At 50.1% G+C, this 26177-nt stretch overlaps 9 protein-coding genes across 9 annotated transcripts; 6 read left to right on the top strand and 3 right to left on the bottom strand.

Annotated features, from left to right (window-relative positions):
• Nucleotides 1-649: 649 nt before the first annotated feature.
• Z518_02914 (uncharacterized protein) lies at nucleotides 650-2710 on the top strand (the record flags this gene model as incomplete). Its single annotated transcript, XM_013419940.1, has 1 exon — nucleotides 650-2710. One exon carries the CDS (start codon nucleotides 650-652, stop codon nucleotides 2708-2710), a length of 2061 nt encoding a protein of 686 aa, XP_013275394.1.
• A 669-nt stretch (nucleotides 2711-3379) lies between these two features.
• Nucleotides 3380-4438, top strand: Z518_02913 (uncharacterized protein; the record flags this gene model as incomplete). Its single annotated transcript, XM_013419939.1, has 1 exon — nucleotides 3380-4438. One exon carries the CDS (start codon nucleotides 3380-3382, stop codon nucleotides 4436-4438), a length of 1059 nt encoding a protein of 352 aa, XP_013275393.1.
• A 2634-nt stretch (nucleotides 4439-7072) lies between these two features.
• Nucleotides 7073-9511, top strand: Z518_02912 (uncharacterized protein; the record flags this gene model as incomplete). The annotated part of the gene is made up of 6 exons (XM_013419938.1): nucleotides 7073-7579; nucleotides 7628-8467; nucleotides 8519-8828; nucleotides 8882-9116; nucleotides 9168-9372; nucleotides 9422-9511. 6 exons carry the CDS (start codon nucleotides 7073-7075, stop codon nucleotides 9509-9511), a joined length of 2187 nt encoding a protein of 728 aa, XP_013275392.1.
• Nucleotides 9512-10262: 751 nt separating this feature from the next.
• On the top strand, nucleotides 10263-11920 carry Z518_02911 (uncharacterized protein; the record flags this gene model as incomplete). Its single annotated transcript, XM_013419937.1, has 2 exons — nucleotides 10263-10496; nucleotides 10550-11920. 2 exons carry the CDS (start codon nucleotides 10263-10265, stop codon nucleotides 11918-11920), a joined length of 1605 nt encoding a protein of 534 aa, XP_013275391.1.
• An 807-nt stretch (nucleotides 11921-12727) lies between these two features.
• On the bottom strand, nucleotides 12728-14749 carry Z518_02910 (uncharacterized protein; the record flags this gene model as incomplete). Its single annotated transcript, XM_013419936.1, has 1 exon — nucleotides 12728-14749. The coding sequence occupies one exon, from the start codon at nucleotides 14747-14749 to the stop codon at nucleotides 12728-12730; it is 2022 nt and encodes a 673-aa protein (XP_013275390.1).
• Nucleotides 14750-15151: 402 nt separating this feature from the next.
• Nucleotides 15152-16079, top strand: Z518_02909 (uncharacterized protein; the record flags this gene model as incomplete). Its single annotated transcript, XM_013419935.1, has 4 exons — nucleotides 15152-15439; nucleotides 15507-15768; nucleotides 15823-15951; nucleotides 16009-16079. The coding sequence occupies 4 exons, from the start codon at nucleotides 15152-15154 to the stop codon at nucleotides 16077-16079; spliced, it is 750 nt and encodes a 249-aa protein (XP_013275389.1).
• A 655-nt stretch (nucleotides 16080-16734) lies between these two features.
• Nucleotides 16735-17799, top strand: Z518_02908 (uncharacterized protein; the record flags this gene model as incomplete). Its single annotated transcript, XM_013419934.1, has 5 exons — nucleotides 16735-16743; nucleotides 16802-16842; nucleotides 16980-17137; nucleotides 17196-17630; nucleotides 17699-17799. 5 exons carry the CDS (start codon nucleotides 16735-16737, stop codon nucleotides 17797-17799), a joined length of 744 nt encoding a protein of 247 aa, XP_013275388.1.
• Nucleotides 17800-19556: 1757 nt separating this feature from the next.
• Nucleotides 19557-20494, bottom strand: Z518_02907 (uncharacterized protein; the record flags this gene model as incomplete). Its single annotated transcript, XM_013419933.1, has 2 exons — nucleotides 19557-19575; nucleotides 19635-20494. The coding sequence occupies 2 exons, from the start codon at nucleotides 20492-20494 to the stop codon at nucleotides 19557-19559; spliced, it is 879 nt and encodes a 292-aa protein (XP_013275387.1).
• Nucleotides 20495-21925: 1431 nt separating this feature from the next.
• Nucleotides 21926-24707, bottom strand: Z518_02906 (uncharacterized protein; the record flags this gene model as incomplete). Its single annotated transcript, XM_013419932.1, has 4 exons — nucleotides 21926-23572; nucleotides 23634-24518; nucleotides 24573-24637; nucleotides 24686-24707. The coding sequence occupies 4 exons, from the start codon at nucleotides 24705-24707 to the stop codon at nucleotides 21926-21928; spliced, it is 2619 nt and encodes an 872-aa protein (XP_013275386.1).
• Between the last annotated feature and the right edge of the window lie 1470 nt (nucleotides 24708-26177).

Here is a 26177-nt window from a genome sequence, read left to right as displayed (position 1 = left end):
CTCTCCTCACTCTCTCTAACTCATTCTTCATCCCCCCGAACCTGTCCATCAATCTCCTCCATCCCTTCCTTCCCTTCTTCAATCGAGTCCTGCTGCTCAACTTCTCATCCGGCAGATTTTGCTATTGTCACTGCTTTTGTCGGCTCTTCTGGCCTGGGCGGCCGCAGATTTTCGAGCCTCCTCCGCCAGCCCTCTCTTCAAGCCACCTCTCGCTCGCCTTCGACTCGAACAGCCACACTCTCTACAAATCAATTCTGTGTGTTCATCAAGCCTGTTGAGACCTGCCATACTTCGAGTCAGTCGAGCATCGTCCGTCTTCTCAATCTCCGCATTAACTGGTCAAGTCAGGAGATCCGCCTCCCACGCCCTGCACCATTGGCTATTCCTGTTCACTTCGACACCATCACTTGATGGCCTCTTGCCCTCTACTCTATTTGTATTCGTTAGCTAGCAAAGTTTGAATTTGAAATAGGACCTGGTTCTGTCCGAGTCGAATCTCAATCGGGTCGAGGAAGAGACGGCCGACTTCTGCTACAGAAATCCCCGGGAGTCCAGCGAGAATCACCTTACTCAAGAACCACAAAACCAATCTTATTGGTCTCTCGAGTCTATACATGATTGACTACGGAAGTGACATACATCAGACAACATGAGAGAGGTCAATTTCAGCATTCCGAATGTCAACAAGGCCTCGGTCCACATCACCACGACTCTCTATGACCGTCGAGCTCTGGATTGTACCTCAACCCTCCCTCTCATCAACTCTCTGAACCATTTAGCTTATCTTACCACCTCCTCTGCCCGCATACGAGACATTCTGACCGTGGATGGCGGCATCGAGCGCCTTGTGTGCATATTGAAGGAGGGCAGGAGTAAAGATGAAATGCACATGTGGAAATGGAACCTTGCATTCCAATGCATCGTAAACATCGGCGTTCGTGGGTCTGAAAATGTGCGAACTCGTGTTGTGGAAGCGGACATGGTCCCCGTCATCGCCACAATTCTGTGGGACTACATTCTGGTGATTGAAATGGAGAAATTGAGGGCGGATGCTGAACAGGAAAAGCGCAATGGTTCAAAACACTCCGGAAGTTCCAAATCGTCCACCTTCAAGCATTCTCGTGATCTGCCACAAGAACCTACCGCAAGGACATCCTTCTTTGAACACCTGAGTGCGACAGCAGATCTCCGTTCCACCCGCCGTCAAGCTCCCCCTCCATCACTCGATCTACCACAGTCTTTCTCGCAGGCGTTTGGTGCAACCGAACCAGGCCCAGCTGAAGGAGCAACAACCCCGGCCGCTGTTTTCACTTCTCCCCCAGAACGAACCGTCTTTCCCCGGCGTGATTTGCATCAGCACAATCGAAGCCAGGAAGGAAGAGGGCCATTCCACAGATCCGTCAACATGCAACCTCCCGCCACTGCCGTGCCCTCGATGGATACATCCGATGGCTTCTCATTACGACCTGTCCGCGAAGCAGACAGACTCCCTTCCATGTTACCACCTCTGAATACTGGCGTCGCCTCCCATCCCGACTCCCCTACCACACCATCTGCACCTAGTCACCGAGGACTCTTGTCCTCTGTCGGCCGTCGAATGAGAAGGCCATCCATTCGTCACCAAAATTCGACCTCTGACGACCATGATGATGTTGTCATAGAGGACGTGACTGGTCCCGAGGAAGAACTTCTAGGCCCCGACGGCCAAGTTGAGGGCCAAAGCAGAGACCAAACCCGAGACCATAGTCCGCACGACCCGCATGACATAGATGAGCGCGAATCATTGACCTTGACTCTTCCCCCTCAGCAAGGTCGGGAGGTCGACAATGTTGATATCGCCCAACAGACGCCCATCGTGGCTGGAATGGGCCATCCCTTGGGGCCTGCAGGCCATGAGGCCATGGGGGCGTCGCCCATTCCTGCTGCTCCTGCGACAGCTGCTTCTCCCGCAATTCCACTTAACGCCTACCCAAATTTCTTCTTGCGGAATGCCACTGCTACAGCCGCTTCGACCGCGTTGATACCCCGCGATGAGGACGTATTGATGGGCTTGCAGTTACTGGCATATATTTCCAAATACTGTTACCTTCGCCACTATTTCCAGGCCACCCATTTGGTTCCCAGGCTTAGGATCGATCGAGAAGTCGAGCGAATCTATGGAACGGTCCGAGGTTGCGCACCACTTCCAGAACCCACTGAAGATGAATATGAAGAGTTTCTTCAGCCTGACGACTATAACATATTCCCTTTAGTGGAGAAATTTACAGTCCGTCACCACTCGAAGGATATGCAATACTGGGCATGCGTGGTCATGCGCAATTTGTGCAGGAAAGACGATGCCCGGGGAGGTATACGGCAGTGCGCCAATTACAAATGTGGGAAATGGGAGGAGTACACACGGCAATTTGCGAAATGCAGACGTTGCCGCCGAACTAAGTATTGCAGCAAGGTACGTCACGTCAACATCCCCACGCAGCTTATGTTGAAATGGAAAGTGCTGACCTTTCTTGCTAGGAATGCCAACGCGAATCATGGAGCATGCACAGACATTGGTGCCACCTCGAAAACGTCTATCTCAGCCGCCGGTCAAACGCGTAACACTTTTTGGAACTGCATAGCCGTGGAGTATCGTGAAGGGAATATTGCTTTGGCGTTCTGGGGGTTCTACGGTTTTGAAAAGCAAAGTTTGGGGTTCCTTTTCCAACACTGACAGATGCTTAGCACCTAGTACGAATGATGTACAGCGAATTGGTGCTATTGAACGAAGCATGCGAGGACTGAGGGGGACATATCATTAGCAGACAAGTTGCGTTGTAACGAACACTGCGACGAAGGACATGAGCGGCGAAGGTGTTTTGGATTGCTGACCTTTGAGCAGTGCTCATTGACCACCGCATCAACTGGTCGTTGACGAGCTGCTACTGACACAAAATGTGTAATATGACGACTTGACTAGTGCACAAATTATGACAATCCCATGTCAAACAGTCCTGGATCTTCTCTTTCGGTCTCGCCTGAGGGGGACTGCCCTCGCGTAAGCCTCGATGATATCGTAGGATTGGCTGACCATAGCGACGATTGAAGCTGCTGTGATTGGATCCTCGCATAGGTGGGTAGTTCGAAGCCTCGACCGGAACCTTTTGGAGTTAGGGAATTTATTCTCGGAGCTCGCCGACGGCCAAAGCGAAATCCAAAACTCACTGATATGAACCAGGTTTTGGATATCAGTGGGTGTGTCAGAGCCTCGCTGAACGTGTCAACACTGCAGTGCTACTATCCCAGCGTTAATGACTAGTTTTCTACCTATCCGTCGAACTCGACTTGGTGTCCGCTGCCGCGAGATTACCATACACGCCTATTCTCACTCGATCCTCTCAGCATGGACTCAGCTGCAAGTAACAGCGCGATTCAGCTGCCCGTGATTGACATCTCGGAATTCACTGTTGAGATTGGCAAACAATTACTTGATGCAGCCCAAAAATTTGGCTTCCTCTACATCGACACCAACGGCACCGGATTCACTGAGAGTATGGTTGAACGCGAGTTTGACTTCTCTCGCAAATTCTTTGCACTGCCCGATGCAGAAAAGGAGAAATGTCGAATCGACGACACAAATCGTGGCTGGACCGGTATGCACGGCGAGACGCTTGATCCTAAAGCTCAACGGAAAGGAGACTTCAAGCAGGTTTTCAACATCGGGGAATTCCATGATGGAAAGCCTCAGCAGCCCATGCCCGCATTTCTCGAGAAGCACATCAAGGAATTGGCAGAATTTGAAAGGACATGCAAAACGTTCTGCGATCGAGTGCTTGACCTCCTTGCGTTGGGACTTGGAGTTGAGGAGCCCAACTTCTTCTCATCGCGACACACTCAGCCCAGCGGATGTACGGTTCGTCTGCTACATTACCCTGCTATCCCCACCGACGTGGATTATCAGCCTGAGGTGGATGTTCGGGCAGGCGCACATTCGGACTATGGAAGCGTGACGCTCCTCTTTCAACGACCGTCACAACCTGGCCTGGAGATCAGAACCCCAGAGGACACCTGGGCGCCTGTCCCCGTCATTCCTGACGGGTATGTGAGGTCGACAACTTTCCCGCCAATCCTCGTCAACATTGCAGACTTGCTCTCTTACTGGACCAATGGCATCTTGAAGAGCACGGTCCACAGAGTAATCTTCCCCAAAGACGCCAAGCGCGGAGGCGAGGACAGGTACTCAATTGCGTATTTCTGCCACCCTGGGAATGATACGGAGCTGGTGCCCATCCCGAGTAAGCTGGTTGCTGAGCATGTTTTGGAAGATGGCGTAGAAGTGGGATATGGAGGAGGAGCTACTTCAAAACGAGCTATCACGGCGAAGGAGCATCTAATGAATCGTCTGGAGGCAACTTATGGATTCCGAATGGCGAACGCGAAAGAAGTTGGTCCTGCTGCTTGAGAGTGAGAGTAGACAATAACGGAACGACCGGCTTGAGACTTCTTGCTAGTAGAAATACATCTTTGTCACTAATACTTGATAAATACAAAAACTTTCCAATTGAAACTGCATCCTCCTTGCATGCCGGCTTTAAAAATCCCCTCATCCTCAGCCTTGTTTCCTTCAAACTCACATTACCTCCAACCCACATTTGCGTTCGGCCTATCAATCCCATGATCATTCTCTCTGATGCATTTTGTTCCAGGCGTGTCCTTCTCTTGAATGGGTATAGTAGATGCCTCGGTGGTTCTTAGACTTCTTCTGCCGGGAATGCTTCTTTGTTTGCGACGCAAACCCCATCTCACTAGAATCGCTCCTCAGCCCTGAAGGCCGCGTCATTCATGAAAACTGGTCAACTTTGAAGGAAGCAAGCCAAATATGTGACACATGCCATGTCATCTTCGCTTTTCTTCATAGAGAGATTGCAGGCTATGGTACGGCGGCTTGGTTCACGCTATTCAGCTTCATCCACCTCACACAAGAAACCTGTCGTTAAGACATCTGGTACAGCCGTCTCGCCACGTCTACCGCCCTTCGCTATGAGCCCGATTACTGACCTGGCGAAACCCTCAGCCGTCCTCTCGAACCAAGACGAGCCCCGAGGATTCGGACTTTTGTCACAGCTTTCGGCGGTAGATTCAAATGGGAAGAACGAATTACAATGGGTGAATCAACTGTATCAATGTCTGCTCTCGCGTCATTGCGTGGGCCTGTCCTCCCGTTGTCGACTCCGTCCGAGAACTTTTATCTCTATATCGAATGCCTATCTACGTTTATCCTGGTTCGTTTTCAGCATGCATACTGGGAGTGAGTATCGTATCTCCTACTAACGACCACTAGGTGATTCATTAGAGAGACTAGGAGTTCAAATCCGCGAGCAGCTCGCCGCTAGCTCCATGGACAAAGCTCTTGTTGCAAAGGTCAATACATAGGTGAGACATTACACAACGGCACATGGAGTTCAGTGTGCTGGAAGGAAAATCAAGAGTATACCCAACGAGACTTTTTGATCTTCCGCAACCTGTATACGACAGGAATCTTACAAATCATCCAAGTCCCGGATTCTTTCGATGACTACGTTGCTTGGAGCTATTGTTGGAGAACTAAGGTTTCGACTTGGATTGGCTACGTCAAAACTTGCCAGCAGAGCGCTGAACAGAGTTGTTGAGTTGAATGAAACGTCATAAATGTTTACAAGATGCAGTCACGAGTTATCTGGCACTGGGATGCCTGTACCTCTGGATTGATTATCTCCGTATCTTTGCAGGGCCACAGGTTGGACTGCCTGGTCGAAGGGGCAATGCGCTAAATGCAGTTCTGATAATTTCCGGACGTGATTCAAAGCACTGCAGAGATGGATTTCTCGTCCCACGATCATCATTGCAACGTGAAGGCGCTGTCCTACTAATAATCAATAGTGATGGAAATGTAGGTAACCGACACCTTTGCCTTCCAAGAACCGACTTCACCAGCCTCGTTGGTCATAGACCCGTAGCACAGCGAGCGTGGTGTCTCCAGGAGCGCCAGGTCACTCCACGTGTTCTACACATCTGCCGGGGCGAGGTTTTCTTCGAATGTGTGCGATGCCGTCGGTTCGAGCACGAGATTATCCCTGCTGGTGAACTCGATGTCAACAACGAATTCTATGCTTTCCACATGCCGGAGCACGGGGCACGATGATACTATCGGAAAGCCTTCTCCATATCTGCGGAACGTGATTTCATGGCATGCGATAGTCAAGGATTACGCACGGCGAGGGCTGGCAATGCCTGAAGACAAGCTCGTCGCAATCGCGGGGTTGGGTGGGTGCAGAGCGACGATGGATTTCTCGAGTCGGCGATTGACTTGTTAGATTCATCTGTTGTGCTGGAAGGATTGGATCCGCTGGGCCCTGTTAGGTCCGTCGAGACTGTCGTCTTGTGTCGACTGAAACGCATCCTAGCCACCGAGCTCCTTCACAACGAAGATCTCACCTACCTAGGGTGGATGAAGGGAGCTTTGCCACAAATGGGGTGGTATATGGAAGATGAGAAGAAGCCCCTCGAAGATGAGGAAATCACCTGTGTGAAGATTGGGACCATACCATTCGGGCCCGGTCCGAGTATCCCACCCACGAATGTGATGCTTATTCTCACTCACGGAGACACAGTCCGGGATGGGATAGAAGCTTATAGGAGGATTGGATTTGGAGCGGTGTATGTTACAGATTATTTCGATGATTTGCGAAGTAAGACCTGTGGCGTTGGTGTAGAACACTAGGACATGCCGACTTACGAATATATAGCCATCATGAGCAATAGCATAGATGAGTCGATAGACGACAAGGCTGTGAGCTCAGGGCGGCATCAGCCTTGCCCGAATCGGGACTGAGTCCGGGGCAAGATTTTTGGGTTTCAGGTACATACCTTGGCAAGTTCTGTCACCACGGCCGACGACACTAGAGCTCCAATTCCAGTTCGCTGGAGACAACTAGCTGCACAGCTGTTTGCCCTTCATCCTCATCTCTCCTACGTCGTCGCTCTCTGCCGCTGATATTCTCCCAGTCGAACGACTGATCCGTTCGGCCTTCAAAGCGCCTGGAAATGTCAGGTTTGGATGCCCCTTGGCCCTCAGGCGTTCCTCTACTTACATTTGCTTCCAGTCCAGAAATTCGATCAGTGGGCGAGCAAACATGTTGAATTTTGTCAACTACACCTCCTGAAAGATGCTGTCATTGGCGTCGATGCCTCATATTACCTTGACCTGCGCCTGAACGGAAACAACGAGGAGCCCCTCAAACATGCACTTGGTGGCTTACCCTTCTGCTACAAGAAAGCCATAGAAGACGATATTTCTTTCCTGCGCCAAAATGGTATCAACCTGATCTTCGTGTTCAATGGCCTGGACTACGTGAACAAGAGTCTTCCGGACTCGCGATCGACCGAGAGCAGAAGAGTTCAAGATGAAGCGTGGCATCACTATTTGAGTGGGGACGGCAAGAGGACTGTTGTAGACTTCGGAAAGGCCAAATACCCCATTGACGTGATGACCAGATCTCTCCAGAAACTCCTGGCGGACAATAAAGTGCAATACATGGTCGCTCCCTACAGTGCAACAGCACAGGTGAGTCCAAATACTCTGCATACTTGTGGGAGCTAAACAACTGGGCAGTTGTCCTACCTCCTCAAGCTAGAAGACCAGTACATTGATGCCATTATGGGAACCACAGAATGTTTTCTATTTGGCATCGATAGAGTCGTGACGGACTTCAATCTCAACAAGTCATCCCTGAGCCTGGTCAGCAAATCTGTGTGCGAAGATGTTCTCAAAGTCAACGGTGAGACGCTTCGAGATGCTCAGCTCCTCCTCGGCACCTCTTTCACTCCTACTTTCCCAATCCTTGATAGTATGGCCGCGACGAAAGCAACCGGCGTAATCGATGCAATCTCTCTGCTTAATGCTGCCGGGAAATCTGTGATACAGCTTTGCAATTTTCACCGGGATCATCCACAGATCCAGGCGCTGAGATATGCTGATCGATACAAAAAGGCGATCATGACGATCAGACACCATGTGGTCATGGAGAAAAATGGAGTAGTCGCTCCTCTGAACTTCGACGATGCCCCAGGCGATGTTCACGAATTCGTCGGGCAAAGACTTCCTGAGGAGCTGTTCTTCTACATCTCGAAAGGACTTCTGGGGCCGCAAATCCCCAATTGGCTGACATCTGGCGAAATCGTCCTTTCCCTCCCCGGCGGTGTCTTGGATTCGGAACCTTACCGTAGATTGGTGATAGAATTACTCAATCCTTTCCGCACCGAGGCTCTCAAAATTCTAGCAGAGTCTCTCAATTACTACTATCAGTCCAGAGTTATCAAGGTGGATCCATGGGTTCCTCAGGACACCAGCAATTTGACCATCGAGATCAGAAACACTCCCCCCATGAGGAACAAATTATCTCCGTGGAAAGTTCGAGGAACCGAAATTGAATCGGTCCCAGGAAATGCTGGGGTAAGTCTCGCCAGTCCTTCTCATGTCGAATTCGAGGGCTGACCTGGATAGACGGTCTCTCTATTTCTTCCGTGCTTGCGAGCTCTCAAGGATTCCGCTTTTGCGGAGAAGACTATCACCAAAGGCAGAGTGGAACATCCAGCACTTCGATCGGTCGACGAAGTTCTTGTCAACACGGTGTTCCGCTTTCTCCACGTTCGCGACTATATCGACGACAAGCACGAGGTGACCGCATGGGGCAAGGCTCTAGAAACCGCAGTGGCAATTGCGGACGAGGAGTACACGATTGTTGGAGTGGAAATGCTCAGACTCGGGCTGTTTACGGGCAATTTTGCCACAGGAACACCCGTTGCGCGAACGGGTTCGGCACAGCCCTCTCCATTTCGAAACCTTGCTGATATTGTACAGACAAAGACTATGAGCGCAAGGTGTACACAAATCTCATTTCCAAGACCGCTTGTCTGGGTAGAATTCGGCACAAGCCCATGGGATTTGTCGGACCTCTTGATCGGCAGTTATTGACATTTGCGTGGAAGATCACGGCGGTCCGCACTTCGCTGAGGGATCTTCTGGAAACTGTGATGACAAGCATGTTCCTAAACGGGGACGTGGATCGAGATCGTGAAGATTGGATTGGTCTGGCTCAGAGGTAGGTCTGGTCCGCTTCCACCATTGCATGCGGAGCTGACATCGTCCCTAGGCTACCATTTGCCAGTGACAATGGTTCTGGACTCGGAATAGCTGTTAAGACCTATCTGGACGCCGTCAACGAGGAGCCTGAAGTCACCGATGCCTTGAAAACCAGTATCAAGCAACAAGAAGGGAAATACAATTGGTTTGGACAGCTCAAAGGAGGCGGCAACTTGACCAAGAGTCTGGACCAGGCCTGGAAAATCTGGGATGCTGTAGGTTGATTATGGGTTGACGTTGGAGGCACGATACTGATCTTTCTAGGTCTATGCTGCAAGTCAAGTACCTGGGACAGAAGTCAAGGAAACTAAGCTCTTCTCCGATGCCAACGAGTGGCTTTCCACTCGACGATGAAGACGAAGGAAGCAACTGAGAAGTCTTTATTGAGGATAGAAGGCATCGATGTTTTGAATATCCTTCACCTCTTTTCGAAATGAAGCTAATTCCTGGGATACCAGCAAGCGAAGCAACAAGATGGTCAATGCTTTGAACAATGTGGCATGAAGCACCACTGCATAACGGCACAACCAATGTTTTCGAAAGAGGACGACAACGCCCGGTGGACGACTTGAGAGAGTCCATAGGAAGCCTGTAATCAGAATGTCTCTCCGGTACTGCCTGGCGTGAGAGAGCAGCAGGACCGAGGTATGGAGGGGATCTGGGACGAGGGATGAATGATGTGGGAGAACAACATCCTTGATATGGAGGCTGTAGATTTAAGAGCTTTACGGCGCCCTATCCACTTCGACGTATCTACATTCAATGCCTCCCCAATGATAACCTCCTTAATAATTGCTACTGTCTATTTTAGCATCTAGCCCCTTTTCGCTCGGGAAGCGCGGCCCCCTCATTTGCCACGGACAAGCCCACCGGGGATCCCACAACCACGACGGCTGGTCTCCTCCCCCCATTTAACCTCTGGCATATCTCCTTAGTTATCCGTTATAGTGTCCATTGAAACTGGCCTTACCATCGAAACCTTGAGGAGAGGGAAAGGAAGAAGCATTATGGGTATATCTTAGGCCAGCCCAGAAGCTCGTGACTACTATCTCTTCACTCTGTAGCCTTTTCCCAATGCAATGTCGCACCGGTGCGAGTCGCAAACATGGTCGACCTTCTCATTCCACCTCAACACCAACCCTCTCAACCTGCCGAGCACATCGAAATGGACGCCAGCATCTCGAGATCTTCTTCAAGACAGAGGCTACTCGAGTCTCAGCCTCGGCCTCGGCCTGCCATTCAGCGAGGCGCCCTCGCCGGTGTAGCGAGGCATACTCTGGGATTGATCCTCCTTCTTTGTGTTGTCTTTCTCTGGACCTTGTCCAACTTCCTAGGAAGCGTATGGGTGTCCCTTAATAAAATGCTCTCGACACTGACCAAGGTGACATCTAGAGCATATTTGCCGATAACACCTACGCGAAACCGTTTTTCCTGACCTACCTCAATACCTCCATGTTCATGCTGGCCATGATCCCGACCCTTCTACGATCCGCATACAAGAGACATCGAGATTATGGAAACCTGCACGGCACAATTCGCTCGGCCATTTCAGGAAGATGGAGCTATAGACCTCTCAACAATGACCCAATAGATTCGGAAGATTCTGAATCAGAGACTTTCATTAAACCCAACAGGACAACTCCATTAAATGAAGAAAGTCAAAACGTGGACGAAAGAGATAAGCACCTGGGGCTCATCCCCACCGCCCGTTTGTCACTGGCTTTTTGTTTCCTCTGGTTTGGTGCGAACTACTTCGCCATGGCATGTTTGCAATACACGACGGTTGCTTCAACAACAATCTTAACTTCGACATCAAGTTTTTGGACTCTCCTCATCGGTGCGTTCACCCGAACCGAAAAGTTTACCTGGAGGAAATTCTGCGGTGTACTGGCCTCCTTCGTGGGCATCATTCTCATATCACGAGTCGACCTCACCGCCAGCGCCAACAATGAACCCACTGATCCTCCCACAGGTAGGCGGTGGAGGTCATTCTCCGTGCGGTCCCTAGACACCTTTCCTGAGAAACCTCCATCGGAACTCGCGTTAGGCGACGCCTTAGCTCTCCTGTCCGCCATCATTTACGGCGTGTACACTATCACACTGAAGAAGTCAACCATCAAGGCTCTTCCTCGATCGCTAAACATGCCCCTCTTTTTCGGACTAGTAGGGATGTTCAACTTACTCCTCCTGTTCCCGCTCTTTCCAATTTTGCATTTCACTGGGTTAGAAAAATTTTCTCTTCCACCCACACGACGGATATGGACGATCCTGTTGGTGAACAGCGTCAGCAGCTTTTTCAGCGACATTTGCTGGGCATATGCGATGGTCTTGACCAGTCCACTGCTGGTCACGGTTGGATTAAGTCTGACTATTCCTCTCAGTCTAGTTGGGGAAATGGTTCTTCAAGGTCATTATGAGGGCTGGATGTATTGGCTTGGGGCGGGCATTGTGGTGGGTAGTTTTCTATTTGTTGACCATGAGGAAAGAGAAGAAGAGACAGATTCTGATCCGCAAGGTCGAGACGGGCATGGAGACGGACCATTCCAGGTCGACAGGGCTGAGGGAGATGGTCTTATCATCGCCGTTTCGAATGAGGACCGAAGAGCAAGAGTTCCCCTTGCTCAGAATAAAGCTCCTAAACAGAGCTCCGGCGGACAAGGACAACAAGGCAGGAGCTGGTGGGACCGATTTCGTTCAACAGGTAGTGGATCGGGTTCAAGCGGTGACGACGATTTCTTGCTAGATGATGGTGATTCGTCTTAGTCGGGGGTGAGAGATCGCTTTTTGGGACCGGATGTGTTTTTCTGGATACACGATAGAATTGATACCCTCCAACATTGAATCTTCATGACCTAGATTGGTGTAAGTGTGTGAAGGCGTGAATCTGGGTTGTATTTAACATTGTCGAACAGAAAACTCTTTCTTGATTTGCACTTTCGTATTGACAGAGCAGAGACTCTAGCATCAGACGTCCGTAGGAAAGAAGATTGAGCACGGCCGTGGAAGTAAATGGTAGTACATGCATGGCAGAACCAGGTGAAAAATTCCAAGGAGATATATGCTGCCTGAGATTAGGAGGAGGATGTTAATCGCCGGGGAGCTCGGGGGAGGTGTTCTCGTCCACGCAGAAATCACCGCGAACAATTAAAAAGGGGGGATGCTGGAAAAGGAAGACAAGTTGACGCTGAAGAGGCAAGGTTGTGTTTTACGATGCCTGGCCTTTTCGTAGGTTCGTTCCACCACCTGGGACGTTTATGATTTGATTCGAAAACCTGAAAAGCATTTCCCAAAACGTCCAGATGCCAGTCGGATCTGAGCACATTCCTGCCGTTTTTATGAGCGACGATTGTTGGAATACTCGATCGGATCATTTTCTGTCTAAATAATATGAAAGCACAGTCTTAACAGTTCGTAACGTCGTGGACTCATGAGCTTGAAGGATTTGTGAGATGGGCTGAGCGACAAGCAACAACCGGGACCACAACCGCGAGCTGAGGATCTCCTGCCAATAATGAAATGTTCATATACTGGGTCCGAAACTTTTGAGAACAATCTCAGCACATTTATCTTCTATCCTCCAAACCCTAGCTCCCCCATGGTCGGCATACCGTCCCTCCAGGCCCTCGGCTCACCCTCTCCAGGCATCTCGAAACCATTTGGCAACTCGACCTTGGGAAAGCCATCTTTCCTCCACACGTACACTTCATCTCGATCAAGAGAATCAAACGGCGAGCCTCCCTTCGTGGGTGGTTCTCCTTCTGCCTTCTTTCTGACCCATTTGCTTCGGACTTCGTACGCTTTGTCTTCGTCCACGAGGACCAGCGCCCCGGAGTGCCAGCCTGCCGCAGCAATGGCGATGGGGAAGTAGGCGCCCAGGTTGACGTAATCTTCAGGGTTTCCCTTTTTCGATAGTTCAATGGACGGCGTGGTGGTCGCGGAGGTGATAACAGGTCCCTCATCCCAATGCTTGCCCTCTTGCTCCACCCATTCGCTGAAGAGAGCTTGCTTCATTGGATCATCGTCCCAAACAGTGTGGCCGGGTCGTCCATTCGTGATGAGATGTGGCTCGTGAAGTTGGCCCTCCATCCAAGCGAGCCAATCTTTCCGCTCCGGCTCGAACCACATTTGACGGCCTCGTAGATTAGCAATAGGGAGTAGTTCCGCATCACTTCGAATGCCCGGCCGGGTTCGACGGACAGCACGGAATCGTCCTCCTGTCTCCGGACTGCATAGACCCAATGAGCCGCAGCCCTGGGGTTCACTACCGTACGAGGTGATTTTGCCGTCGGCGTGAAGCGCATGGTAGTGGTAGTCGCCATAGGCTAGGGCAATGACGTTGGTATGTTGCAGGGCGGGAACGTCTAGGGGACGAGAAGTTAATAAACTAGTCATCGTGGACCAGTCCCCGGACTCGACAAGCTCGGATTGGTTCTGAGCGGCTTCGGCGCATCGCCTGACGTAGGCAATATCACCAGAAAGAACTTCGCCTCCTGCCGTGAAGACTCCAAACCTTTGAAACTGGCCTTGAATATCTTTCAGTTCGCGATCTGGCGCACTGAATCCTGGAATCTCAAAAGGAGGTTTGGCCGGCTCTAGTTGCTCGGGATCCCCGCCACTGAGATAGCAGGCATATATTTTGGACTCATTCGTGATCCATACGATGAAACCTTCCAGAACGACGTGCTTAAGGACTTTGACGTGGCCATTTTCTGTTTTGCGTCTTGCCGTGCCCGGGACGATCTTTTCCTTGACGTGCACTCCATCTAGCATATCATCGTTTTGCGAGTTTTCAATGGGATTCCAATAGACAATCCCTATCTCTGGAACGTAAGCAGAACTTTCTCCCCAGCCAGCGGCAACGCTGGACGGCCTCCCTCCAAAAGTCCTTCCATTTCTGGAGAAAACTTTCAAACCCTTCGCATTAATTCTGTCCCACGAAAGGATTTCTCCATCGTCCGTGAGCGCTAAGATGTGCCGCCGCCCAGACGAGAACTGCCGAATAGCAGACGTGCTTTCGGTGAGGTATTCGAGCAAGGTGAAATGATCAGAAGGCTGGCCACGAATGACGCCATTCAAAGAGTCAATTGATCCAACGGTGTAGAGTTTCCCATCGGAGGACAAAATTGTGGTTGACCAACCTCCACATTGAAGGTCAGCGATGGCTCCTACTTCATCTGGGACGTGGACATCTGTTGGCCAGTGGGAGGAGGATCGTTGAAAAATTTCACGACGTGGGAGTCGGGCCGGTACGCGAGGGAGCACTCTTGGGGAAATATGCGGCTGAGGTCGTCGAGGAACAGATCGAGACCTCCCTGGCCCCAGGTTTCCTCCCATTCCCTGTCCCCAAGTGAAAAGTCGTGTTTGGGTCTTCAGTCGTTTGTAGAGCCAGTACCAACGAGGGCCGTCCGCGGCGAGTAGCGGACTGATGGGGAGTCGGAAGGTGTTGGAGGCCTCGGTTCGCCAATACAGAGAATCCTGTCGGTATTCTAGGTAGACTGGTTTCGAAACTCGGCAGAAGGTAAGGTAGTCTTTGGGCTGAAGGAAGGAGAGGATGATGGATAGAACGTCTCCGGGGAGGTCAAGGAGTGTCATGGTGCGATTGTCTTTTGCAACGAATGAATCTCTAGGGTGGAGGAAGAGGTCTATGCTGCCTAGGCAGGTAGTTACCGGAGAGCTGATGTCGGAACAAGGGGCATCAAACATAAAAGATCTAATGAGAGTGTGACATCACTTTAAAGGCCCCGAACGGATTCAGGAGGCTTGGCGCTTCAACAAACTCCACGAACCGTGGCGGCGCCTTGTTTGATGGCGGCCAGACTTTCTCTCTCAGGCTCTGCAATCATTTAGCGCGGAAAGTGCCAACGAACAACAGTTTATTTTATCTTGACTCGTTTTCTAGCTGACCACTCTATTGCCAGCTGCTGAGACCATCTCGATCCGTGCAATATCCTTTCACTGTCATCCTATTAACCATCATATCGTCCATCCGCAACCATGTCGGATACTACCGAAATCAAACCAACTCACGCCGCCGACCAACCTGCCGCCAATTCCTCTTCCGAAGCACCTGCCACTGACGCCAAATCCACCTCTTACACCGAAGCTGCAAGCAATGCTACCGGCGGTGCAGCCAGTACCACCACTACGGCCGCATCAGGTGTGAAGGATTCTGTCTTCTCCATGTTCGGAGGTGGGGCCAAGAAAGAGCGAAAAGTCGATGAGGATGCAGATGCAAAGGATGAACCCAGTGGCAGCTCCAAAGCCAAGAAAGAGGAAGACGATGTAAGCCATACTCGATTGATTGGAGGACAGAACGCTGAACATAGACTGACGGAAATCTTTGTCATAGGACAAAGCCGATGAGGAAGAAGCTGATGTCGAATTCGAACCTGTCGTTCGCCTGACCGAGAAAGTAGAAACTAAGACGAATGAGGAATCTGAGGAACAAGTATTCAAGATGCGGGCTAAGCTCTTCAAGTTCGACCGGGAGTCAAGAGAATGGAAAGAAAGAGGCACTGGTGATGTGCGACTACTTAAACACAAGGAAAACGGAAAAACAAGATTGGTCATGCGACGAGACAAGACCCTCAAGGTCTGCGCAAACCACTACGGTGAGTCCACGAATACCGGCTCGTCGAGGGCGCATGCTCATCTAATTTTTGCAGTGACTCCTGATATGAAGCTATCACCAAATGTTGGCAGTGATCGCAGTTGGGTTTGGAATGTTGCCGCCGATGTCAGCGAGGGCGAGCCTGAAGCGCAGACACTAGCAATTCGATTCGGAAACAGCGAGAGTAAGTCGAAGCCCACATAATCCCTTGGGCACACAGGTTCTGACTCACTCGTCGCAGATGCCAATCTCTTCAAAGAAGCATTTATCAAAGCGCAACAGGAGAACGAGGCCTTGTTCCAAAAGTCATAGTTTCTTGTGCCAGAGGGAGCATGGAAAGCGTGTAGACTGAGATTGTACCCAATGTCTCCACCCCCCCGCAATTGCAGACTGGTACATATGAGAGAAAAACAGAGAGCGAATTTGTGTTGGTCACCGATAGCCTTGGCCCAGACTAAATAGACCGTGGAGTTCAGCCACAGCATGAAGCCATGAGTATGTCTGACCGTCTGGCTCGATTGAGTTGTTCCTGGCACTTGACTGAACAGGGGAAAGTGGGGGATCGCCGCTAGCCAGGCTTGATACTTTGCTTCATGTTCGGCTGAGTTTCCCTTTGCGACCCCGCATAGCTGCTAAGTGCCTAGTGCCTTGCGACTGGCAAAACCACCGTCTGAAGTCTTTATGCGTGCATTTACGGCTCAGCAAGCCCTACTGAGAACCCAGACAACAGACACCAGACGTTAAAACACTCTCTAGGCGCACGTTGTGCGAGCACCATTACATCTACTACCTCCGCGCTTCCCACTTCTTTTTGCACCAGACCTTCCCAACGACATCTTAGACGTCGCCTATTCAGCCTTTTCTTCCCTCTGTATCCCGTGATCCCGCTGTGCCATCCGCGCGAGAGCCGATCTCAACCTTCAAAGCCTTATTTGCCTTTTACTCGTTCAATTACACACTGCCCAACATGCCGGACGTAAGACTCGACGTTGCGCGCCGATCCCTGATGTGCCTCTAACTGACTTTTCGCGCAGGTCAAGCGTTCGATCAAGATCATCACCGAACAAAAGATCATGTATGTCGATCTACCCACCGATTTATCTCAGTCTCGCGTTATTTCCACGTTTCTCCATTTCCCCTATACTGCGACCGTTTCCCACGAACAGCGCACATACTAGTCATCCGATACAAATTCTGACTTGATTTCTGCAGTCCTGGTGCAGACAGTGGTGTGGCGGGCTTTCCCCTGCGACATTGGTCCATGAAAATCGTCCTCCTCCATGCAGATACAAAACAAGAAATCGATGCAGACATCTTCGACTCCGTCACATACCAGCTTCACGAGTCTTTTGGTGAGAAGGCCCGACAAAGTACGTGGAATTTCCTTCCTCCGCTCACCCCAGTGACCTGGAACTCATATCTCTGTAGCCATCACGAAACCACCATTCCGCGTGGCTGAGGACGGATGGGGAGAGTTTGAACTTGCAATCGAAATGAAGGATCTTGCTGGCAAGACACACACCGTCGTCCACGATCTCAACTTCGCGAACGCCCGGTATGAAACAAAACAAATCATCACATTCAAGAACCCGAAAGGCGCTCTCCTTGAGGCTCTTCGTAACTCAGGTCCTATTCCTGGCGAGACTACAACCAACGGTGCAGATGCTGCCAGCAAGAAGCGCGCCAGCGAGATTGGCGCCGGTAGTACTCAGAAGAAGAAAAAAGGCGGAGATGGCAAAGCGATCGACATGGACAAATTGGCCGAGGGTCTGCAGAAACTTGGTGAAGATGATCTTCTTCAGGTTGTGCAGATGGTTCATGACAACAAGAGCGAGGATTCCTGGATGAGAAATGATGTTGAGCGTAGGTGCCCCTTGACATGACTCCATAAGACTAGGTCTGCGCGAGTACTAACCAATGCTATACTCTAGAAGGGGAATTTCACGTTGATCTCTACACTCTCCCCGAGAGTCTAATCAAGATGCTTTGGGACTTCACCACAGAGAAGAACGCCATCTCTGCATCTGCTTGATCGGCATCTAGGATGGTTAAATCAGACGACGCGTGAAGGGAGACCGAAACATCCCCTTCTAACCGTATGTCTTATCTATTCAATTTTCTTGGTCTCCTGCATGGATCGTATGTTGTCATGCTGTCCATACAAGAGATAAGAAGTTGGATCATGTATTACCACTTCTGCCATCACTACGCCAACCCACCGTCTCAGCTGATTTCTTGGGCTTTTTTTTTTTTTTTTTTTAAATTCTTTCCCCAACATCGGCCACCTTGAATCTCAAAGAGGCTTCTGCAATGACAATCTTCGGCTCAGTCGTTCTGCATTTTGTACGCTTTTCACAATGATACCAGCTTGTCACCAGCGGAATGGGATTTTGTATTGCAAAGGGACCGAGAGTTACGGGCAGTTTTTTCCATATTCACATTGATTGTTGTATTTCTGATGCGGCGAGTGAATGCATTTGGTGGCAAAACATGGGTAGTGATGATGGTGCATGACATGGCGATGCAAGGCACGAGAGTATGTGAACGAGCGGATATGGGGTGGATGTGCAGTGGTAGATTCATAAAGGTGCTACCAGCCGTCAAGTTGCGTTGAATGAAATGCCTGGGAACGGTCTCACTAATTGACGTGACAAAGCAAAAGAAAGCCAGTGTGAGAGGACAAATGATGGGAAACCAGCCTTGCAATTACCCAGTGAGCGACGCTTCATCTGCATGGCGCTTTTGCTCTTAGCATGGTGGAACCAAATGAAAAATTCCTAAGCAAATATGGGGATCATGATGAGATCGACGCGATGGTTCTCATGCACCTGACATTCTTATTCGACCGGTTGTTTTTCACTAAGAGGCTGGTCGAAATAGTACGGGGGTGGTATTACCACTACCTTTCATGAAGAGCTGGAGACGGAAAGGTTGGAAAGGCAGAGGCCAACAGCGACAGCATATGAAAAATGCCAGAGAGTATCTAACCACATTGCAATTTCAATATAGAAGGCGCAGAACTGCCATTCAATTGTCTGATACAGGGAGGAAAAAAGAAATGACTTGTCACGAACGTTTTCCTCCTCTTATCGACGTCCGTGTATATGGACATATCTGCGTCTCTATGGTAGAGCACGAGAGATTCCCCCAGGTATGTAGATAGATGGCTGTAGCCCTCAACCCTGGTTTCTCATTCGAAATCCTATGGTCAATTCCATTCCACCTCCCACATCCAATTTGGAATCTTCGGTAAGGGCCCAGTTATCCCCCTTCCCCAAAGCCAAAACCTAGGAGACTTCCGCGTCATTGTGTCCATCCATTCATGCAACTGACGACATCAACACGCGGACAAGTGTGATGTATGTACAAATCGATACTTGTATGTAGAGATCGTTGTTTCGCGTCTGTTGAACCCGTCCGAGCGTGCTTCAGTTGAGAGACGCCCTGATAAAAGAGCCCAACAACGCCTGGTTTATAAGCACGGTAATCGCCAACCAAAGCTGATTTCGACCCTCTCAACTGGAGATGACAACGACGAGGTTGAAGATCCAGTCAGCACCTCATATGGCAAAGTATGAGACAGCCACAGAGACAAGACAGTGTTCATGAGGTATCGTTGATCGCGAGGCGTAGAGGCAGACGTATGCTAATAGAACAATGACGAAGGTACTATTCAGCGTAAGTTGATAAAGGACACTGGTTGTAGATTTGCGTACAGAGTTGAATGGAGGAAACGAACGTATCGGGGTATCGACGATGGCGAAAATCACTTCAACCGAGACATTAGATTCATTGAAGAACACGATTTCTAGAAATCAGGTCAGCCCAAATCCTGAAAGTAGGATCTCAAGATGTCATCAAACTTACTGTAAGAGAATACCCTCAAGACCCTCGGCCTTTGCACCTGATATTGTGGCAAAAACATCTCCAGCCTTATACGCTAACACAGCAGGTATCTGAATAGACTCCATCTCCGCAATCTCATAATGTAGCCTCACGAAGCGGGTTCTGTTGTGCTTGTACGCTAGCATGCCAAGTTCGTCTTCAACCTCGGCACTGGCCGATGACGATGGGTCATGGATCATCACCACGACCACGGTGTCATCAGACACTTTTTCAATGGCGTCGAGGTAGCCGTTGGCATCTACTTCCAGGAAGGTACCCCATGTTCGCTGGCTGGGAAATTGTTTCCTCTGGGGATTTTGGGTGGCTTGTGATTGGGAAGTCAACTCTTGTAGACGGTTGGCTCGCCACGTTTTCATAAATTCCGAGTCTGCTTCATCGTCCGATAAGGCGAAGCTTTCCGAGTCCGAGGATGTTGATTTGGGAGACCCCGAAATTGTTCTCCTTTTCTCAGCCTGTTCCGAGATAATGGGACCGGCCTTGTTGGGAGTCAAATTGCTGGCAAAGCTCGCCAGTCGTTGACGAAAAGTCGACTGTTTCGCTCGGGCGAATGATTGTGCGTCTGCAATAACACCCTTGGGTCCCGTGTTGGCGAAGTGCGTTTGTGTGGGAAGGTGATAAGTGGTTTTGATGGTGGTCACGGTTGCCATATTGTCGATAGTGTCGTCGTCTGTGCCTTGATCAGAGTGGTAGGCACCAAAGTCTGGTTCGCGTTGGTTATCAGACGACTGCTGCGAGGAGTCGTCTCGGTCTTCAGGATGAGAGATAGGATGGTTACGGTGAGAGAAATATCGGTCAGCTTCTTCGCGGGCGAGGTCGGCCATGATGTATGTGACGGGGGACCTGGTAGGGCACTCGCAACGAGGTGTGGAGGCAATGGATGGATTGGCAAGGATGGTGGTAGTGCTAGTCGTTGAGAGATCTGTGACATATGGATAGGGACAAAAAAGCGGTCTCAAAGTTTGCTATGCCGTGTACAAATGGCCAGTAGTTCCTGTAAGACGGATCGGGGTCGATCAGCTGAGTACGGAGTAACGCACAGGAGAATGTGCGACAACTCGTAAGAAGTGGGTTGGTGGGAAAGTTGTCGCAGAAAGACGGAGAGAGCATAGCTTGAAACGCTGTCCCGGTAATGCGTCGCACGAGCGGTGGACCCAGACCAGGCACAAGGACGTCAGAGGTTGATAGATGCGTAGGAGATGCAGGCCGAGACTTGAATCCGGAAGGTTCGGGCTGGCTGTGGGACTTTTGTTTCAAGAGGCGCAGGAAGATGGGATGAAACTGTGCTCACTTCTTAAGAGAACTGTAGATAGTTGGTCAAAGGGTCAAGCTACTCCTAACCCTGGAATGGGAATAGTAGGGTGGTGCCCGGCTTTTCTTGATATACTCAGGTGTTCCTCTTTCCCGCCAGATCGAAATGATTTGCCGGCAGCGCACTAGTACTACCTTCCCAACTATCGTATAACTGTATACCAGTCGAGTACGTACTGTAGCAACTTGTTTATCACTCCGCATATCACTGAACTTTGTTCCAGCTGCCTCTGTTTAACTCAAAACCCTGTGACTGGACTGCGATTGGACCAATTTTAGGTGTCGATCTCGGACTTCATGTGCGGTGCCCATCTTGTTTGCGGACTTTGTTCGTATTTTTCATTTCCACATCCTGTTAGCCTCTGCTTCAGTAATTGGAATCACTCACTACATCGTACCTGTCACGCGTGCCTTGTCACTTTGAGTTGCTGTCACATGGGCGCAGTTCTCCGGACCAGGTACATCGCTGTCTCCTCTCCTGTCTGCTAAATGCTGCCTAGTGACTGGGATCTCTCAACCTTGTCTGACCGAGTGTGAAATTTCCAAAATATCTCCGCTCTCCCGATCCATTGATGGAGACCTCCAACTCCAACTCTGGTCGAAGTCTCGCTGAAGCTCCTAGTCTCTCTTCGCTCGGATATCCCATCCAAACGAGCCCGCTAGCCTGTGTTCCACACACCATACCGGCAAAAGACAAGTTGGTGACGTGTCTTCAATGCGGCAGAACGGGACGGAGGAAGGACAGATTTTGTTCTAACAGGTCTCCCTTGGTACGGCCCATTTTCTGTCATTTAGAAAAATGGCTTTCATGGTATAGGATGCCGCTCGTTCAAGCGGGCGCTGCTGAAAAAAATTTTGACTGACGCGCCTGAACACGAATTCACGTGATACAGCTTTGGCAATTGTTCCCGATCTGGTCCAAAATCTGTCTGGATTACTTGTTTTCAAAATCCTTCGATGCCTTGACATGGAGGACTTTTTTGCTTATGCCTGGTCCGCCTTCCGGTGCCCCATCCTGCGCTTGCGAGCATGTCGTCGTCTCGTATCTTGCGTTCCTGTTTTGGCCGTGCTGGTGGTCTCGAAGTCTCCTTTTCTGGCCCAGCCTTGCAGTTCTTTCTCCTCGACTCGGCCAACTTTTCTCGTAGCAGAATCGCTTCTTCCGGGTCTTCATAGCCCAGCTGTGTCATGGGGGGTGCTTCCGCTTCCTTGTGAAAGTTGCTGTTTGACATATCTAGATCATCCACCCCATACGAATGGGGACTGAGTCCCGCCAACGTTGTTTTTGCACGTCCCTTGAAGCTGAAGTTTCCCTTCTCAGCCATCGGTGCAGGTTGCATGGTACCAATCTCACTTCCAATCCCGTCGGTGTTTATGCTGTCAACTGAGCTAGCTCTTGACCGTCGGAAGTTCGAAGTTGCTGATGAGTTGGATAAATTGCTGAGGGCCCGACCAACCAGTCTGCTTCTCCCCGTAGACTCATCACCTAACTTGCTGATGGCGGGTTTCTTCGCAGTCCGCTGGTCGAGAAATTCTTGAATGGCTCCACTGATGGCTTGAATGCTCCTTGACTTGGATTCACTTCCCCACAACGTATGGCCATGTGTTCTCTCTTGAGCATTTTCCGCACACGTTGAATCTTGCATGCTTGAAGTGCCATCCAAACATTCGACTGACGCCTTCTTTGATTCCTGCGGTCGGGTAGTTTTACCCGAAGAATTAGAAGACAACTCCTGGAGAGGGCGCTCCACGAGCACGCGTGAACTTGTCTCTGTGTCGCTATGCTCAGGGTGATCTTGTATGAACCTTGAGGGAACTGACTGATCATCATGCTGACCAGATTCATCAAATGCGGTTTCATCGTGTACTGGGACAAAGGATTTTGATCCGTCTACCGTGCTTCTAGCCTCGTTTCGTGATTCCGATCGAGACTCGTGTAATTTGCTCTGTCCAGATGCTTGTTGGTCACGGTGCTTCGGCTGCAATAGAATCGTGCCCACTTCCACATACTCTTCGGTGGTCTTTTTGTGACCAGTAGTTTTACCTTCCGTCACGCGAACTGGGTTCTTTTGGACGAGGAAGCCTTCCACTTGTGCTTTTCTGCCGTTTCTTATCGTCCACCACAACCATTCTTCGGAGACTGTGGGGATCCCCGCGCGCTGCGCCAGATCAAGTTTGGGGCCGTTCCTGCTCCCAGTCTTGGATATCAGAATAGATACCGCAGAAGTGAAGACTTCGGCATATTTGCCTCCAAGAAGAGTAACGATCTTGGAGATGTGCAGCGTTTCGAGTGCGTTGAAGCCGGTGGCATTCACGATGAGCTTTGAGAATGCGTTCGATAGCGATTCGCTTATTAGCTGCCCCAAGGGATACGTTTCCGGAGATATGAACGATTTCTGCAGCATACATCGCTCTAGCCAGAGTTCAGATACAGCCTGCAAGCCTAATTGGAAAAGTTTCGAGGCTGTCAACCACTTTCCCCCCACATCGTGAGGAAGGATTACAAATGTGTTGGTCGTTCGATATTCTTGATCTTCGTTGTCAATAATGACAACAGCTCCATGCTCGACGAGAATTTTTCGTAGAACTTCTTCCTAGACTGATGTAAGTAAACCAAATTCGCAGCATCCGGGGATTTTTGTGTATACAACAAACCTTTCTCTCATCAAAAGCTTTGATGATAAATTGTTGGCCTTGGAGAAAGCCTGACTTGGCATTGAAGGTGTCGGAAGGGACCGGAGCATTGCCTGTTTCACTCTGGTGGTCCTGAGACTCATTCGTAAAGCTGTTCGTTTTTCGGACCGCAGACATAGAAATTGAAGGCTTCAATGGCGGGCGCTCGACTAGCTGAGCTTCACATCCACCACCGCCTACAATGTCAGTCCACAGGCTTTGATTTTGGCTCCTAAGTCGGGCACTGGCAGTTCGGCTCAGCTTTCGAGATGGTTCTGATACGTCGCCTTCTTCCCGTGTTCGCTTGCCAAGTTGAGGTGATCGTTGAGGACGTCGATTCCAAGCACCGATTCCTTGTTCCACAACGGGGACTGTAGGATGATATAGCTTCTCATCCAGTTGCATACCCCGTTCCAGAGTATCCTTGTACCATTTCAAACTGACCACCTTTTTCTGCCACTGCATTCCATATTCGTACTTTTTCCCTTCCGGCTTCGCTGCAATCAAATGGGTTACATCCTTCGTCAGATCGCCGGTGTACTCTCCACCATTATCCACAACGTTTCTCTGCAATTGCGCTCGAAAAGAGAGGTCGTCAAATCCCGTGATGCATATTTTTAAACCAGCCAGGGTGGGCATGCGATATTGACGAGCCAGAGCTTCAAGATCTAAAGGGAGGTCTTTGATCCAGCATTCACGAACTGCTTCAATCCATTCTGGTCGCAGGACTTTGATATCCTCTCTCTCTTTGGCAACATATTGATATTTCAAAGTATCGGTACTGCCGACAATAAGATGGGTTGTATCGGAGGTCAAGTCAAGCTTATGTTCAGCTCCCATTTGTATCGCGAGATCGGCATATCGAGTCTACACGCCAAGTTAGCCGGGAGAAAGACGTACATTGGAGATTGCCCAACTGACCCTTTCTTCTGGACCAACGGAAGTAAAGCAAAGCACCGCACCTTTCAACGGTCGCTCGGCGGATTCTGTACATGAGGTTAACCATTGAACCCGAATCTGCAGCTTCGACGGACCTCCAGAGACTGATTGTACCATGGTGCATATTGTAGAGAGTACCTATACAATCATACTATCTTTTTACAGATCATGGCACCTGAAGTGCGAAGTCTAGGCACCTCATCCTGTCAATTGAACTCCCAGCTAAAAGACGCGTCTGGACACGCGACCACAAATAGAAGCTTAACCGAGCCTGTCGTGGGGTCAGGCTCTTATCGATAAGGATTTGAGCCCGAGAAGAACGCCCGCAACACGATATCCCAGGAGACACAAAGGGTGAATTATCGTAATGCCGCTCCAAGCTCTATCTTGCTGAGGCAATGACCGTTCTTCTAGGTACAGGCCCATAAGAGCTTGGGTATGGCGATGGGATTGTAGCGGAAAACCAATCCTGAAGTTCTCTCAGTTTCAAGAGTCCTACTGTCTAGTTTCCAATAGGACGTTTCCATCCTGTGCCTAATCTCGGCGAGGGCAGAAAATACCGGCGTTGATGGCATCTGTCAACTCCAATGGTGTTTTCCAGAAACACTATGGCGCACTCGAGATCGATGTGAATTCTAGAACCCAATTTCATGGCACATGAGGCCACAGATTATGGCAGAATACCCACATGGCGTGCGGGACGTGGCGAAGACGAATTAATATCTCATGATGTTTTTCTGCTCTTGAACGCCGATGGTGGGAGCATCACAACATCAAGATACGACTCTTGGGGATAAAGTTTACTCGTAAGCGAGCCGAAGAAGCCGCTGACCCTTCGTCGTCACCTAGAACATTGTGTCTTGAGACCCACATGGTGAGAACAACCCTCGTTTTGCCGTGCATCAGGCGTAATTGGTGGCATACTGATGAGTAAAAGAAAATGAGATGGATACCAGAGTTTCTGATTGGCAGAATCTTTGCTGTTTTGTCGAGGACGCAAGCCGATCTGACACGAGGAATCTGACAAGACAGCACTCCAGAGAACATATCCTTGATCACCCGCCTGCTCAGCCTCAACGATGTACGAATCCTTTTGTGGGATGATCTAAACAGAATCGGTTACAGGACGTACAAGGAGCTTTCCTGCAGGTCACACATGTCAAGGACCCTGGGATTAAATAGAGCCGGATCGAAGTGTCCTGGCGCTGCTGACAAAGAATGCAGCAGAACCAATAACCAAACAAGTCTAAACGGGTGCAATTTTTCTAGATCCGGTTGTTCACTTTGTCAACCCCATTTGAGGCATGATGCACAGGGTTGCGCAGGGTTTCGATGCTTGTTCGTTGCTGTTGCGAGATTGGCGGGCCCGAGGAACGGAGTGGAACGACATTCTCCGCACTTCAAGTTGTGGTGACGGTACGAATAGATAGGTGCACAAGGGCTGCACGAATGTAAGACAGTGTACACGGGTGCGGTGAAGGGATTTTATCCCGAGGAGGAGCAGAAGTTGCGAGTGGCGGAGCTAATTGGCCAAGCCATTAAGAAACAATAAAGCACCATGCATCAGCATATGTCATGGTGGGCGCC

The sequence above is a fragment of the Rhinocladiella mackenziei genome (assembly GCF_000835555.1).
Source record: "Rhinocladiella mackenziei CBS 650.93 unplaced genomic scaffold supercont1.2, whole genome shotgun sequence".
NCBI lineage: Eukaryota > Fungi > Ascomycota > Eurotiomycetes > Chaetothyriales > Herpotrichiellaceae > Rhinocladiella > Rhinocladiella mackenziei.
This window is presented reverse-complemented; position numbering and strand designations above follow the sequence as displayed.